Below are 12,598 nucleotides of genomic sequence, written 5' to 3'. Positions count from 1 at the left end.
GGCAAAATTGTAAAATCAAAGTTACCAAATTTACAGTGTTGTCAACACACATTTTATGTAGAAATCATAAAAAGTATGTTGGGTCGTTACTTCCGAAAGCAAAAGCAAAAACCAAATTCACGGTTCTTAAAATTTGTGTTAAAACAGGCTTTTGGAAGTAAATACATATTTTGATGTTCTTTGTGGTGAACGAAACATATATTTGCAAAACTAGAAAACGTTTGCAAATCAACATTAGCTTAAGCTCAATTCAATAATTGGATACTAAATATGTATAAGTGAATTTTAAGGAACGTCAGTCACATACCAATCGACTGTTTGACCTGAGCATTGAAAGCTATGACGTCACTCTAGTGACATTATAGCTGCGATCAGCTCTGATGCATAAGAAAACAAAAAAGCAGATATGGCCGAAAATGAGTCTGGTAAATACCAATTACTCCCTTGAAATTATCTTATGGGTTCGATAAAAAATGAAAACGCCATGAATATGTTTCAACTAATTCTATTTTTCCAACATTATTATATGATACCTTACTATTAAATCGTGGATTTAACTTTATATATACATGTCTTTGAAACTCGTTTTCTAAAACTGTTAACAAAATTGCTAATACTAAATTAATACTAAAAAAATAACTGCTTCAGTTTCCCATTTGAACTTTAGACACCTAAAAAAAGACATTAAAAAAAAATAAATCATTTTCTAATGCACCTACAGTATATATTCCGACAATCAATCCAAACAACCCAATAGCACTCCCAAAAATTTCAACTATGAGGATTTTGACAAACAGGGAGGAATTGGCGGCATCTGCTAAAGCTGCTCCAGAACCCACTATGCCAACACATATACCGCAGAACAAATTTACTGTCCCCACTGCTAAACCTGCGCCAAACATTAGATATCCTGCCATCCAATTCTTAGCTAAGATGCTAAGATCAGTTTGTGCCATTTTGTAATTGAAATCCTGAAAATATTCAATATAGTTATTTCAAAAATAGGACTCTAAGAACCTCAATTGTACCTCCAAGTAGCCTGAAAGAACAATTGCGGTAATGAGACCATAAATAGCAACAGCTTCACAGAAGATAACAGATATTAAATTCTTTGTTTTAATTCTTGGGGCTTTAACACCTCCGCCCAGTATACTGACACCAGTTGTGTGAATTCCTCTAAAATCAGAGTTAAGTAGTTAATTACGAAAGTGAAGTTGCCATAAAAAAAATCCTACACAGCTGCTCCAACTACAGATAAAGCCACTGCAAGACCTATTCCAGTGGTAGCCCACATATGAGGTGATGTATTTTCCAGAAACCTACAGACAAATAAATGCTGTGTTAATAAGTAAATATATTATATTTTATACTTACCAAGCAATGCTCACCCTTTCGCCTTTGCCAGTAAAAACATGATATAAAGCTAAAAAACAAATCTCAACAGGTTATGTACATTCATATGAAAAAAAAAATCATACTTAACGCTGTTGCAGCTGCAGTAGCTGTTCCTAAAAATGTATATCCTAAAACTCCTTGCATTTTAAGTTTTCTCGACAGTAGCTTATAAGTAATTTTTGGTTTATATCGACACAAATCCAAATTTATAAGTGACAATCACGTGAAATTGGGGTGGGTGCATGTCTTGGCTTATTTACCTCTCTCTTAGTGCAAGAAGAGCACAGACATATTCAGACTCTACTTACCGAAGAAAGATGGATAGAGGTCATGGTAACCGGGTACCTCGGTAAAACAGAAAACGACTTAAGAAAACAGTTTTCTATTCAACAATCTACATTTCAAATTTTGAAAAAAATACTAAATAAACCGATTTTCAAAAAAGCAATCGTCTGCTATGGTTAATTTCCATATGGTGGTTATTCGAAAAATAATTTTGTTAAAAGACACAAATTGTTTTCTCCCTCCGCTAGCTACAACCTTTATTTACACTGTACTTTGTAGGGCATCATAATGCATACATTTATGCCCCCATGCTTCCTTTGGATGTCTAAAAATATGAAAAATGCAAATTTGATTTGTACGGTTCTGGATCTTAACTCTTTATTTACCAAAAACACTCCGATAATTAATCCAAAGAGTCCAATGGCACTACCAAAAATTTCAATAATTAATATTTTAACAAATAAGGTCTTATTTGCGGCGTCTGTAATGGCTGCTCCTGATCCAACAATGCCGACGCATAACCCACAAAAAAGATTTACGAAACCGACAGTCAAACCTGCCCCAAAGATTACTTGGGAACCCATATAATTTTTCGCATATAAGTCAGTGTCTAAAACTGCCAAGTCGGAATCGTATTCCTGAAAATTGGTTTTACAATATGTGGAACGTATTTTGACGTTCACATTGTCTTACTTGAAACAAATTTGTTAATACGATAGCTGTAATTAACCCGTATATGGCCACAGCTTCACAAAAAATTATAGATATTAAATTTTTTGTTCGAATTCGGGGCGCTTTGACGCCAGCCCCTACTATACTAGCGCCTGTTGTGTATATACCCCTAAAACAATTAAACTTTAAGTACCTTTTTACATTATTTAATTTTTTTTCACTCACATGGCTGCTCCTACTACAGATACAGCTACCGACAACCCTATCCCAGTGGCTGCCCACATATAGGGCGATACATTTGAGAAAAACCTATGATTTTTACAAAATAGATAGTTTTATTTTTATTGCGATGCAAGATCTTACCATGCTAAGCTGACCTGCTCACCCTTTCCGGTAAGAACATAATAAAGAACTAGAGACGATGAAAAAAATTTTGGTTACTTGGTCACATGTTTTCCTACACACACCTATTTTTAAAAATTTTGTTCACTTACCAAGGACTGTGGTGGCAAAAGTTGTTAAATAACCTCCGGAGTACAGTAAGGAGTACCTCATTTTAACAATTTTTGAGTGACAGAGAAATTTAAAAAAATTTGAAGTTACTCAAATTCGCCACAGGTATGTATGTACATTACAATAGATGACAACATACTAGGAGCATATGATATTATAGATAAGAGAAACTTATCAGTAAAAAGGAAGGGGGGGGGGGACTGAGAGCAAACACTGCGGGCATAAAAAATATTTATTATCTTTCAAGAATAGAAAGCTACATTTTTTTTCCAAATCTGTGTAACTTCTTTAAAAATATTGTCACTCTAGACTAACAGGAAGGCACACACCTCTTCTTTCATTTTATCACAAAATCACAATATTGAAAATAGTGCGATGCACCGAAAATAAATACTATTCACTGTTAAGTAGGTTAAATTAAGTAGATAAATAATTACAATACACAACACAGAAATTTACATAAACCTAAGTATTAAGTTATATATTAATTACAATTTTCGTCCTTTACTTAAACCAAAGTAACACAAAGCAATGTCTTTGAATATGAAGACAGCACAGAAGCTTTTGGTAAGAATGTGTAAATATAGTTGGAGGTACATTTACCATATATACCATATATTTTTATGTTTTAAAAATATTTTCTTTGGTAAATTGTATGGGTTATCATTGGATGCGCCTTTAGATTAAGATCATTAATAAAAAAAATTGTAGTTATTTAAAGAAACAATCTCAATTGAAAAAGTCAAAGATCACTGCCATTCTAGTAACTATTGTCCCTTTTTATTCAAGGGCGGGATTATACAGGATGTTTTTTAAGTTGGAATTTTTCTTTTAACACAACCAAAATTTTCAAAAATCGTAAAAATCAAGAGCATAAGGATATCAAAAAAGTCCCTGCAAAAAGTAAAAAATTATATAAGAAAATCAAAAGTGTACAAAACAAAAATTCCTTAAGCAAATTAAAATTAAAGTTAAATGTTTTATTAGTGTTTATTTCACAATATTTAATTTAGTTTGTCCAAGGCCAAATTAGTTTACAAGCTATCCAGAAAAGGGCAAATACCAACCAAAAACTAGTTCTTCCTAAGCCGAACAGCTATGCCCTAAACGAAAATGGTTTTGGTCAGTTTGGATTATTTTTTGTTTCCTTTTTTTTTTGATAAATCAGTTTGGCTCGAAATCCGGTTGGGCTATAACGTATTTGTATATATTAAGTTTTAATTAATAATCATCTCTAGTGCTTTAAGTTAAATTAAATAACAAAATATAGCGTATATTAAATATTATTAGCGAAAGGAATATGATCAAGACCACAATTACGAATTTAAAAAAATATATTTCGGTTTCGCGCCTGGATAATTTGGAATAGACATTGAACTCTCACAGTCTCACATACATCAGCAAATTTTATGTGCTTTTTGTACCTTTAGCTCACTTTTTAAATAACGATAAAAAATTGCACAAACAAGTTATTGCACTATATACTAGACAGTAAAGAAGACTATTGCTTTGTGGAATATAAACCATTAAATTTTTATTTATTTTTTACATTTTTGTTAGAACTGCTCTAGAAAATTTAGTTGTTTTCTTTTAATTTGCAGTTCACCTCAAACGAGAAAATATTTCTCATCAAAAATTAACTTTGAAAATCGTATCTCCGCTTACATTCATAGCTTTTTAATTTCAATGCTATTCCAAAGAATAGTTACTGTTTTATTTCCAATACTTTCGTGAATTATTTTTAAAAATTTCACACCATTTCACCACACTGTACAAAAAAAATCCAAAAATTGATAAGTACAATCTGCGAAAATTATATAATCCAACAACCTAATTGAAATCATTTACATATAAATTCGTCTAAGTTCTCCGCTTTGACAGTTCTGTTAGAACCCGAACCCACCAACGAATTACCCATTCGTAAAATGTAAGGTATCACACTATCAACTTGTACCTGACCTATTAATCCCGCAAAAAACATTTCCTCTAGAATGCCAGGCTCCAGAGCTTTCAATGGGGGGAGACGAAGTAACAACCTTAAGGAAAGCAAGTATCAAACACACAGTCCATACTAAAAACATTATACCCAGAGGAGGAGACCCAACAAGTCATTGCAATGGCATTTGGTCCTATGTTGAATACGAATGAATATATGAAAATAAATATCTTTTATAAGTGCAGGGGTACTAACCCCCAACTTTTAGTAATGTTACAGCTTCCAACTTATGTTGGCAAATTACCCTTACGCACAAGATTGGTTTCGAAAAATCGTAGCTGGGCGGGCAAGTTCGTAGCGAGAAGCAGCTTGGTATTTCAAAAAGAAACTTAAACCAAATTATGCCATGTTTTATAGTTTTTCATTTATGGTTAATAATTTACCTACAAAAAAGGCAATTTTTAGGGACTTTTTGATGGTTGCGCATAATCGACATACCTTCTACATAATAGAAAAAAAATCCTGGTGCAACAATTTTTCAAATAGAGTAAATAGTTTTCGAGAAAATATTTTTTTTCTGAAACTATGCAGTATGCCGTAATAGTCAATGACGTCATCGCGTCTAGATTGAGCCCGGGGACTAGTGATTTTCATATGGATTTTTTCAAATATCTCGAGCAGGGTATGTGATAGACGAAAACCGTAAATATAAAAATTGTAACTCTTGATGCGACCTATAACAATGTTTGAAGCGATTAGTCATATTTTTTACGAATTTTGATTTACGGTTAAAAATTTATTCCCGAAAAGTACAATTTTCACGGTCTTTTATATTTTTGCCTATAATTGAAAAAAAATATATAATCGAAACAATTCCTGAAATGAAAGTCGAAGCCCCAGATCTCCCGGGTTTCGTGGTTCTAAAATTTTGCTGATCGGTTGAATAGTTAAGCTATTATCTTCATTCGGGTTTAAAGGCCGTCGTCGATTGGAATTACTTCCTAACGTTTCGCTAGCACGAGTGGCGAGCTTCATCAGAGGTCCTTCCATCTCCGATGTTGGACGTAGACTGACGATTTCTCCTGCGCAGGTTGTATTTATGCCGATTGGTGGAGGGCGGGGCTTGTTCCGCTTCGGTTGGTCTCGGGATATCGATCGGTACTGCTCGGGCGTTCCTAAAGATCGGGTTCCAGATTTGGTTGAGTCTAAGGGTCTCCTCCTTTCGGTTGAAATTGTGAGGGTGTTTTTGAATCTCAATGGCTTCCCTGACTAGTCTGTTGTGATAGCCGTTGACCGATGCTAGTAACTTACAGCTCTCAAAGTTTATCCTGTGTTCCCCGCTGCCCAGTGCGTGTTCAGCCACTGCAGACTTCTCTGTATGTCCTAGCCTGCAGCTTGCTTTATGCTCCTTAAGTCTCGTTCCCATTGATCTCTTGGTAGTTCCGATGTAGACCTTTCCGCATGAACACGGAATGCGGTAGACTCCCGCAGCTGAAAGTGAGCCCCTCTTGTCCTTCGCTGACCTGATGGTCTGCTGGATCTTCTTTGTAGGCTTAAAGATTGCTAGCGAAACGTTAGGAAGTAATTCCAATCGACGACGGCCTTTAAACCCGAATGAAGATAATAGCTTATCAACGGGCCGCGAAAGCCTTAACCAATTTGGTTGAATAGTTTTTAAGGAAATCATATTTTTCTGGAAGCCAAGATATTTAAAGAAAAATTTTCAAAATATTTTAAAAAAGATTTGGTAATATTTGATTATGCTCAATTTCTACTGTTTAGATGTGGATTTTTACTTCTTTACTTCCTTGCTAAATTTGCAGTTGATGGCTACATATTTGAGTCACCTATGACGTTTTTGAATAACGCACAGAATATACCAAACACCCTGTACAATATGTGAAAACCATAAATACAAAAGTTTTAGTTGTCCATGTGAAAGAAACTGACAACAGAATCACAGCCATCTAGTTGTGGTCAATTATCATTATAAAGGGACCAAAATTTTCAGTTTTTTGCATATTACCGATGCACCCTGTACATTTTTAAAAAATCATCAAGAGTAAAGGTTCTTTTCCCAGATCTTGCGCGTCGTTTAGTTCAAGAATTTTTTCGATCTTATATAGCGTTTTGGATAAATGATTTTGTTCTCGATAGCCTGCGGTGTTTAAATTTTGAAAAATACTTCCAGACCTCCCCCACCCCCCCGCGCGGGCAGTTTCAATAGGCTTGTTTACGTAGCTAAACTCTATATGTGTGTCAAATTTCAAGTGGAATCGAGATATAGGTTTCCTTGCCAAGCGAGTATATTTTCAAAAAATTCAATTTGATCAATTTTTTGAAAGAAACGATGTAAAAATAATTGTAACCTTTAATGTAGTGATACTTTAAAACACACATCCCCAACAATTCATAAACTCTCAAATGCGGCCTCAAATTTGAAAAACTAGAAATTTTTATTTTAGTAGTAGTTTGATTCCCATACATGAATGACTTGTTGGATATAGCCTGGGTCTTCATATTAATAATACGCACAAAAACCAAAACATCTCATATTTACCTCGCAAAACGATCTCCATCATCTGGTGTGTTACTATTTATATAAGTCTTTAGCGCCTGAAATGATTTCTCTTGTAATTTTTCAATTGGTTTTCTCACTAACAGGTCCAATTGATCTGTAGAAAATAAACTGATTGCTTTTAAATAGGCATATTCTTGTTCATCCACATGCAAGCGGTTCATTGAATTCACAAATTCTTGTAGGCGAACTATATGCTCAGTTACTTGCTTCACTTTATTAGCAGACATTTTGTCTTGAGCGATCGAGGCATGCAGATGACTAATTAATGCTGACAATATTGTGGATAGAGACAACGAGTGTGAGCACTGTGCCAGTCCTAAGGTAAATAATTCAGCCCAGCAACCTTTGAGGATACTTATTTGAGTTTCAGAACTAAAACAATAACTTTGATAATTATAAATAATATTACTAATAAAATACTTGCTTTAAACAATGAAATGCTGGTATATTTTTGGCCCAATGAATAGACAACACCAATAACCTGGATCCACTTTCACAGATGTAATGAATGTGTAGATAAGGTGGCACAGGCCCAGGTATTTGTAAATTGAAGGGAATATGTTGTTCTTGAAGGATTGGTCCATCAAACTCATAACATTTATCTTCTGGAGCTAATGTAGATATATCTGTGCCATTTAAACACTGCACCCTAGCTACAGTATCTAACGCTTTATTTATAACTTGCTTATCCCTAGCTATTGATAAGGCATCTGATAATTCAGTCCCTGTTGTTGTGCTATCCATAGAAATATCATCATCCATACTAGCCTGCGAGGGTGACAGGTGAAAGGAATGCTCGGGCGCGCTGGCTAAAATATATTTTTTTACTATTCAGGCCTTTTTGGTCACTTCCAAAAATCAAATCCAAAAATTGTTGGAAAGGTTGCCAAAATTGTTTTTTTTACTTAACTTGACAATACAGAAGTTAAATGTCTCCAAGGCCTAAAATCAACTTACCAATACGTTTATTTAAAAATTGTAATCCCAAATCACATTGATTAAAGGGATTGCTGATTAGACCAGTGTCAGAATTCAAATCTTTCCTTATAAAAATTTTATTAACAGCAACTGAATTTGTACTATAATTATTACCAGCGTTATTGCTGTACTCTTTTTTGTCAATAATAGGCTTTCTTTCATGTTGGACAGCTAAAATGAAAGAAACTTTACCAGGCCATTTAAAATTTATAATATGGGGTGTCTCACAAACCAACTGTAAGGCACCCCATATTAATTGACTTACAATCACTTCGCATTCCACAAGCCAGGCATTTTTGTAGTCTGCAATATTGACAACGGTTTCTATGATGCTTGGTAACTTCACAGTTTTTATTTCCTCTGCATTGGTATCCAAGTTGCTTTCGAATTGACCTTTTAAAGAAGCCTTTGCACCCTTCACATGAGATTGCCCCATAATGTCTCCCTGATGCCCTATCACCACAAACAACACACAACTCCACCGTCAAACACATATTAGGACCACTAGTTCTGTTTTTATCTCCCAACATTTCAGACTTTATGTTTTGCATATCAGATTTCATATTTTGCTCCATATCCATATTAAAACGTTTCTTCTTGTATGCACTTCATTAAAACAACTAGCACATTTTTTTATATACAAAATAATTGTAGTTTTAATGTAATAATGGAGAAAGTGAACTTTTCATTGAGTTTTCAGTAAGAAATTAGCTGGATTGAACAAGGTTCATGACCTTACACCTGCCACTCGCCTCTGTATAAAAACTGATACAAAAGCTTTACATTTGACCTATAGAAATGCGGGAATTTTAAAAATGTCTTCATTATTGCCATCTAAACGCTGCTTGCGTTTTACTACTTTAAGAATCCGGAAACTGTTAAATATAAACCAAGTAAAAAAGCTTATGATTCTAAGTAAAATGGGTTATACGTTTTTTAAAAACAAAGGTTGTAATCTCACTTGGTTCAACATATTTGAGGGATTTGTATTTCTGGTTGCCTACATCAATAATTTATTCCAAATCCTATCCAAATTATAATTTTAAATTGTGCCCATGCCTTGCTGTAAGATTTTTTTTAAAAAAAGCGTTACAGTTTTAACGAAAATAAAAACATGTACAAAAATGTTATAAAGTAAAAAAATCTGCTGCAATATTTTTAACGAAGCTAATATAAAATTTCAAATAAAAATTCGAGTGCCAAAAAAAAAAACTCTAAGGCGGCTCTGCAACGAGGCGTCGGTAGAACGCAAAATTTGTAAAACGACATATAAGTAGCAAATATTTTAGTTTAGTAAGTTTATTGCTCCGACCATTCTGAGTTTATTATTCGTAACATAATGGATGAACGGGTGTTTAATTTAAAATTTCACGTTTTTGCTCTATAGGATTCTAATATAAAGTTTTCATCAGAAAACAAAGGTAAGTTGTTTTCTTGCCTTGCATGTGGCAAATTTGGGTTATTTGCTCGTATTTTTTTTTTTAAATTGCCGGTCAGGGATAAGAAATGAAACCATAACATTATTAAAAGAACAATTTTAATAATTCGAAGTAAATATAACACAAATAAACTCTTGACGATTAATGACTAAACTAAATCACAAAGTCCACCACAGTGAGCAAGAAGTGTTTTTCAGTTAATACACTTTCAATCAGAAAATCATTGCCGCATCAGCGGCTTAACATATCAGTACGAAACCATAAACATGTGGCGGTTAATATGCAAATAAATTGGCAACAAAGTCACCTAATTGCATCACATTTAGCAGTTACCTATAGGAACAAGAAGCACCTTTATATATTGCAAAACTTACTGTTATCCTATACAAAACATACAATGAATGAAATTTGAAGAAATTTAAAAACCTGGACAGGAAATAACATCTTTTTGTTTTATAATGAGTATTTCTTCCTAAAAACCTAAGATTTGATTTAGATTTTTATTGATATTTTCATTTTTAGAACCTTTGCTCTTGTAATCAATTGCACATGGCAACAACTAACTACTACCAGCTAATTACACATACAACTAACAGAATACAAATAAATAGTTTTTATAAAACAATTTTCCCTTATAAGTAATTATTGGAAGACGAGACCAAGAATGTAAGCAAGAATAAATATTTTTTATTTAAAAAACAGTCTTTTAAAAGTCATACTGTTGAAAATCAAAGTTAAGTACTAAGTTAAGCATAGAGCTGAGAGTTTATTCGAAATTTAAACGTGCTTTCGGCAATTTTTTAAGCTGACGACTTTTTAAAATAGGTGTAGAAGTTGTCATTGAACTAGTACCTTGCGCGTCAAAATTTTCATTGGCAACTTCGGTACCCGAATCATCCACAGTTTGCGAATCAGATGCTATTAGCGCTAAGTCACATAAGTCATCCGATAATCCCATAAAGGTTGAAGAACTATTCCCACAATCTCGGAAAAGGGATTTTCTGCCAGGCGCTCTGTAAAATAAATGAAATGAAAACAATGCAAAACCTCAACTATATTGAAAAAGTCACCTGGATGTTGAAGCAACCATACTGCCATAATCTGAAGTTTCTTGTCTGCATAGTTGACTATTGTTATTTTGTATTGTTGAGATTGAAGAAGAAAATGGTAACTCAGTCTGCAAAATTTTCTTTTCCTTCAAATAAGGGATCTACACAAAAATTTCAAAGTCATTTTAATATACCACATAAAAACTCCATTTAATAATTACTGCAAAATTAGTTCTGCTTAAGTTGCCGTCGCGTTTTTCAATATCTTTAACAGTAGCAAATGAAAGAATTTTTGCAGCTGTGGGTCTGTTTTTGTAATCTGAATCCGTCATTTTCAGTATGATCATTCTTAATTCCAGACTCACTGCTAAAATTTTTATATAGTTTTGTACAACCTAACCTAGTGTTTATAATATGTCTCACTTACTTTCATACAATTCATTCGGGAATACATTATGTCGAAGGCGGTGCCACAAGGGACCATGATCAGGTAATTCTAAATCTGTAGAAAGTTCAAAAAGAGTCATACCTAAACCAAAAATATCACAGGCTGGAGTGTATATACCATCTAATACTTCTAATGCTAAGTATTTGGAATCGCCATCTGACAGAGTTGACTTAGAAACACGGTTATCCTACAACAAGAAACAAACATAATAAGCTGTTACGACATTATCAGTACTATTTGATTTACACTTTTCATATCCACCAGCAGACCAAAATCTGCAAGCTTAAAAAAACCATCTTTTAACAAGATATTCCCTGGTTTCACGTCTAAATGCAGCAAGTTTTTGTTGTGCAAAAATTCTAATGCTTTACATATATCATACAACATGTTGAACAGCATTTCTTCGGGAATATTGCTGTTTTCTTTAGAATAATCAGCTAAAGACATATCACAATGTTCAAGAAGCATGTACATGTCAGTGTTTTCTTCCCATGCCATAAAAAATTGAACACAATTGGGGTGTACACCAACAATTTCGTTGTTGTTCACTTCAGCATAACGATCTTTGGAACATACATTCGCCTTTATGGTTTTTATGGCATACAACTGGCGATCTTCTCGGCTTCTTACTTGGAATACTTTGCCAAAGCTTCCTTCACCCAAATAGCCGTATGACGTGAACACTTGATCCATGTAAGATGTTGCATTTTTCGGATCAAACAGTGGGCTTAAGGCAGCTGGAACCCGTATCGTAAACAATTGTTTTCAAAATAAGAAAGTTTGAGGTTAACTTACTTGGTCTGGAGAAACTAATTGCAATGGGTTTTAAATTTGTTTCCCTACTTGTCATTTTTCTCGGTTTCGGTGGTGGTGATGGACAGACCGGATATTGTTCTTTTTTCGCTAGTTGCTAATCAATAATAAAAGTCAGAAAATAGCATATTTTATACTTTAGAAAATTTTATTAACATGCTACCTTTTTTGTGGATAATTTTTCGTTGGTTTGCATTTCCTCGGGTAACAACGGCGAGTTTATTTCACTACTCATGTTGAACATAAATTTAAAATATAAAAAATCAACTAAAATGCTACAAATACAAACACTACGGATTCACATCACCACTAACGCTGCAAGTCAAACGTGGACTGACGCCGAGATTTTCCGCTATTTAAATGGTGGTTTCAGGTCCTAACCGTGATTGGTTGTTTTGAATCGTGTCTCAAATCATGCGGTTGCAAATAAATAATAAAACAATAAAAATTAAACATCTTTGAATTATAGAAAACTGCTACGTTCAGGTC

General features: G+C 33.8%; 4 protein-coding genes across 5 annotated transcripts; all 4 read right to left on the bottom strand.

The window, feature by feature from the left end:
- Positions 1 to 489: 489 nt before the first annotated feature.
- LOC132708619 (V-type proton ATPase 21 kDa proteolipid subunit c''-like) lies at positions 490 to 1,657 on the bottom strand. Its single transcript, XM_060681055.1, has 6 exons — positions 1,479 to 1,657; positions 1,375 to 1,423; positions 1,236 to 1,319; positions 1,029 to 1,176; positions 720 to 971; positions 490 to 671 (listed from the first exon to the last, which is right to left on the bottom strand). The coding sequence occupies exons 1-6, from the start codon at positions 1,537 to 1,539 to the stop codon at positions 645 to 647; spliced, it is 621 nt and encodes a 206-aa protein (XP_060537038.1). The 5' UTR covers positions 1,540 to 1,657; the 3' UTR covers positions 490 to 644.
- A 120-nt stretch (positions 1,658 to 1,777) lies between these two features.
- LOC132708620 (V-type proton ATPase 21 kDa proteolipid subunit c''-like) lies at positions 1,778 to 2,998 on the bottom strand. Its single transcript, XM_060681056.1, has 6 exons — positions 2,847 to 2,998; positions 2,716 to 2,764; positions 2,578 to 2,661; positions 2,374 to 2,521; positions 2,067 to 2,318; positions 1,778 to 2,005 (listed from the first exon to the last, which is right to left on the bottom strand). Exons 1-6 carry the CDS (start codon positions 2,905 to 2,907, stop codon positions 1,979 to 1,981), a joined length of 621 nt encoding a protein of 206 aa, XP_060537039.1. The 5' UTR covers positions 2,908 to 2,998; the 3' UTR covers positions 1,778 to 1,978.
- Positions 2,999 to 3,089: 91 nt separating this feature from the next.
- On the bottom strand, positions 3,090 to 9,232 carry LOC132695729 (nuclear receptor subfamily 2 group C member 1-like). 2 transcript variants are annotated; one of them, XM_060660175.1, is made up of 5 exons: positions 8,626 to 9,232; positions 8,340 to 8,546; positions 7,807 to 8,191; positions 7,362 to 7,754; positions 3,090 to 4,901 (listed from the first exon to the last, which is right to left on the bottom strand). In XM_060660175.1, exons 1-5 carry the CDS (start codon positions 8,939 to 8,941, stop codon positions 4,706 to 4,708), a joined length of 1,497 nt encoding a protein of 498 aa, XP_060516158.1. In that variant the 5' UTR covers positions 8,942 to 9,232; the 3' UTR covers positions 3,090 to 4,705. The 2 variants fall into 2 exon arrangements, with proteins under 2 accessions (XP_060516158.1, XP_060516159.1); XM_060660176.1 differs by having other exon boundaries at positions 8,340 to 8,531; positions 8,626 to 9,229.
- Positions 9,233 to 9,912: 680 nt separating this feature from the next.
- Positions 9,913 to 12,595, bottom strand: LOC132708818 (membrane-associated tyrosine- and threonine-specific cdc2-inhibitory kinase wee-1.3). Its single transcript, XM_060681416.1, has 7 exons — positions 12,273 to 12,595; positions 12,092 to 12,206; positions 11,543 to 12,033; positions 11,276 to 11,483; positions 11,070 to 11,215; positions 10,870 to 11,009; positions 9,913 to 10,812 (listed from the first exon to the last, which is right to left on the bottom strand). The coding sequence occupies exons 1-7, from the start codon at positions 12,351 to 12,353 to the stop codon at positions 10,566 to 10,568; spliced, it is 1,428 nt and encodes a 475-aa protein (XP_060537399.1). The 5' UTR covers positions 12,354 to 12,595; the 3' UTR covers positions 9,913 to 10,565.
- Between the last annotated feature and the right edge of the window lie 3 nt (positions 12,596 to 12,598).

Source organism: Cylas formicarius, unplaced genomic scaffold (genome assembly GCF_029955315.1).
Source record: "Cylas formicarius isolate icCylForm1 unplaced genomic scaffold, icCylForm1.1 PGA_scaffold_12__32_contigs__length_19106922, whole genome shotgun sequence".
Classification (NCBI taxonomy): domain Eukaryota; kingdom Metazoa; phylum Arthropoda; class Insecta; order Coleoptera; family Brentidae; genus Cylas; species Cylas formicarius.
Note: the sequence above shows the minus strand (reverse complement) of the source record. Positions and strands in the feature narration are given on the sequence as shown.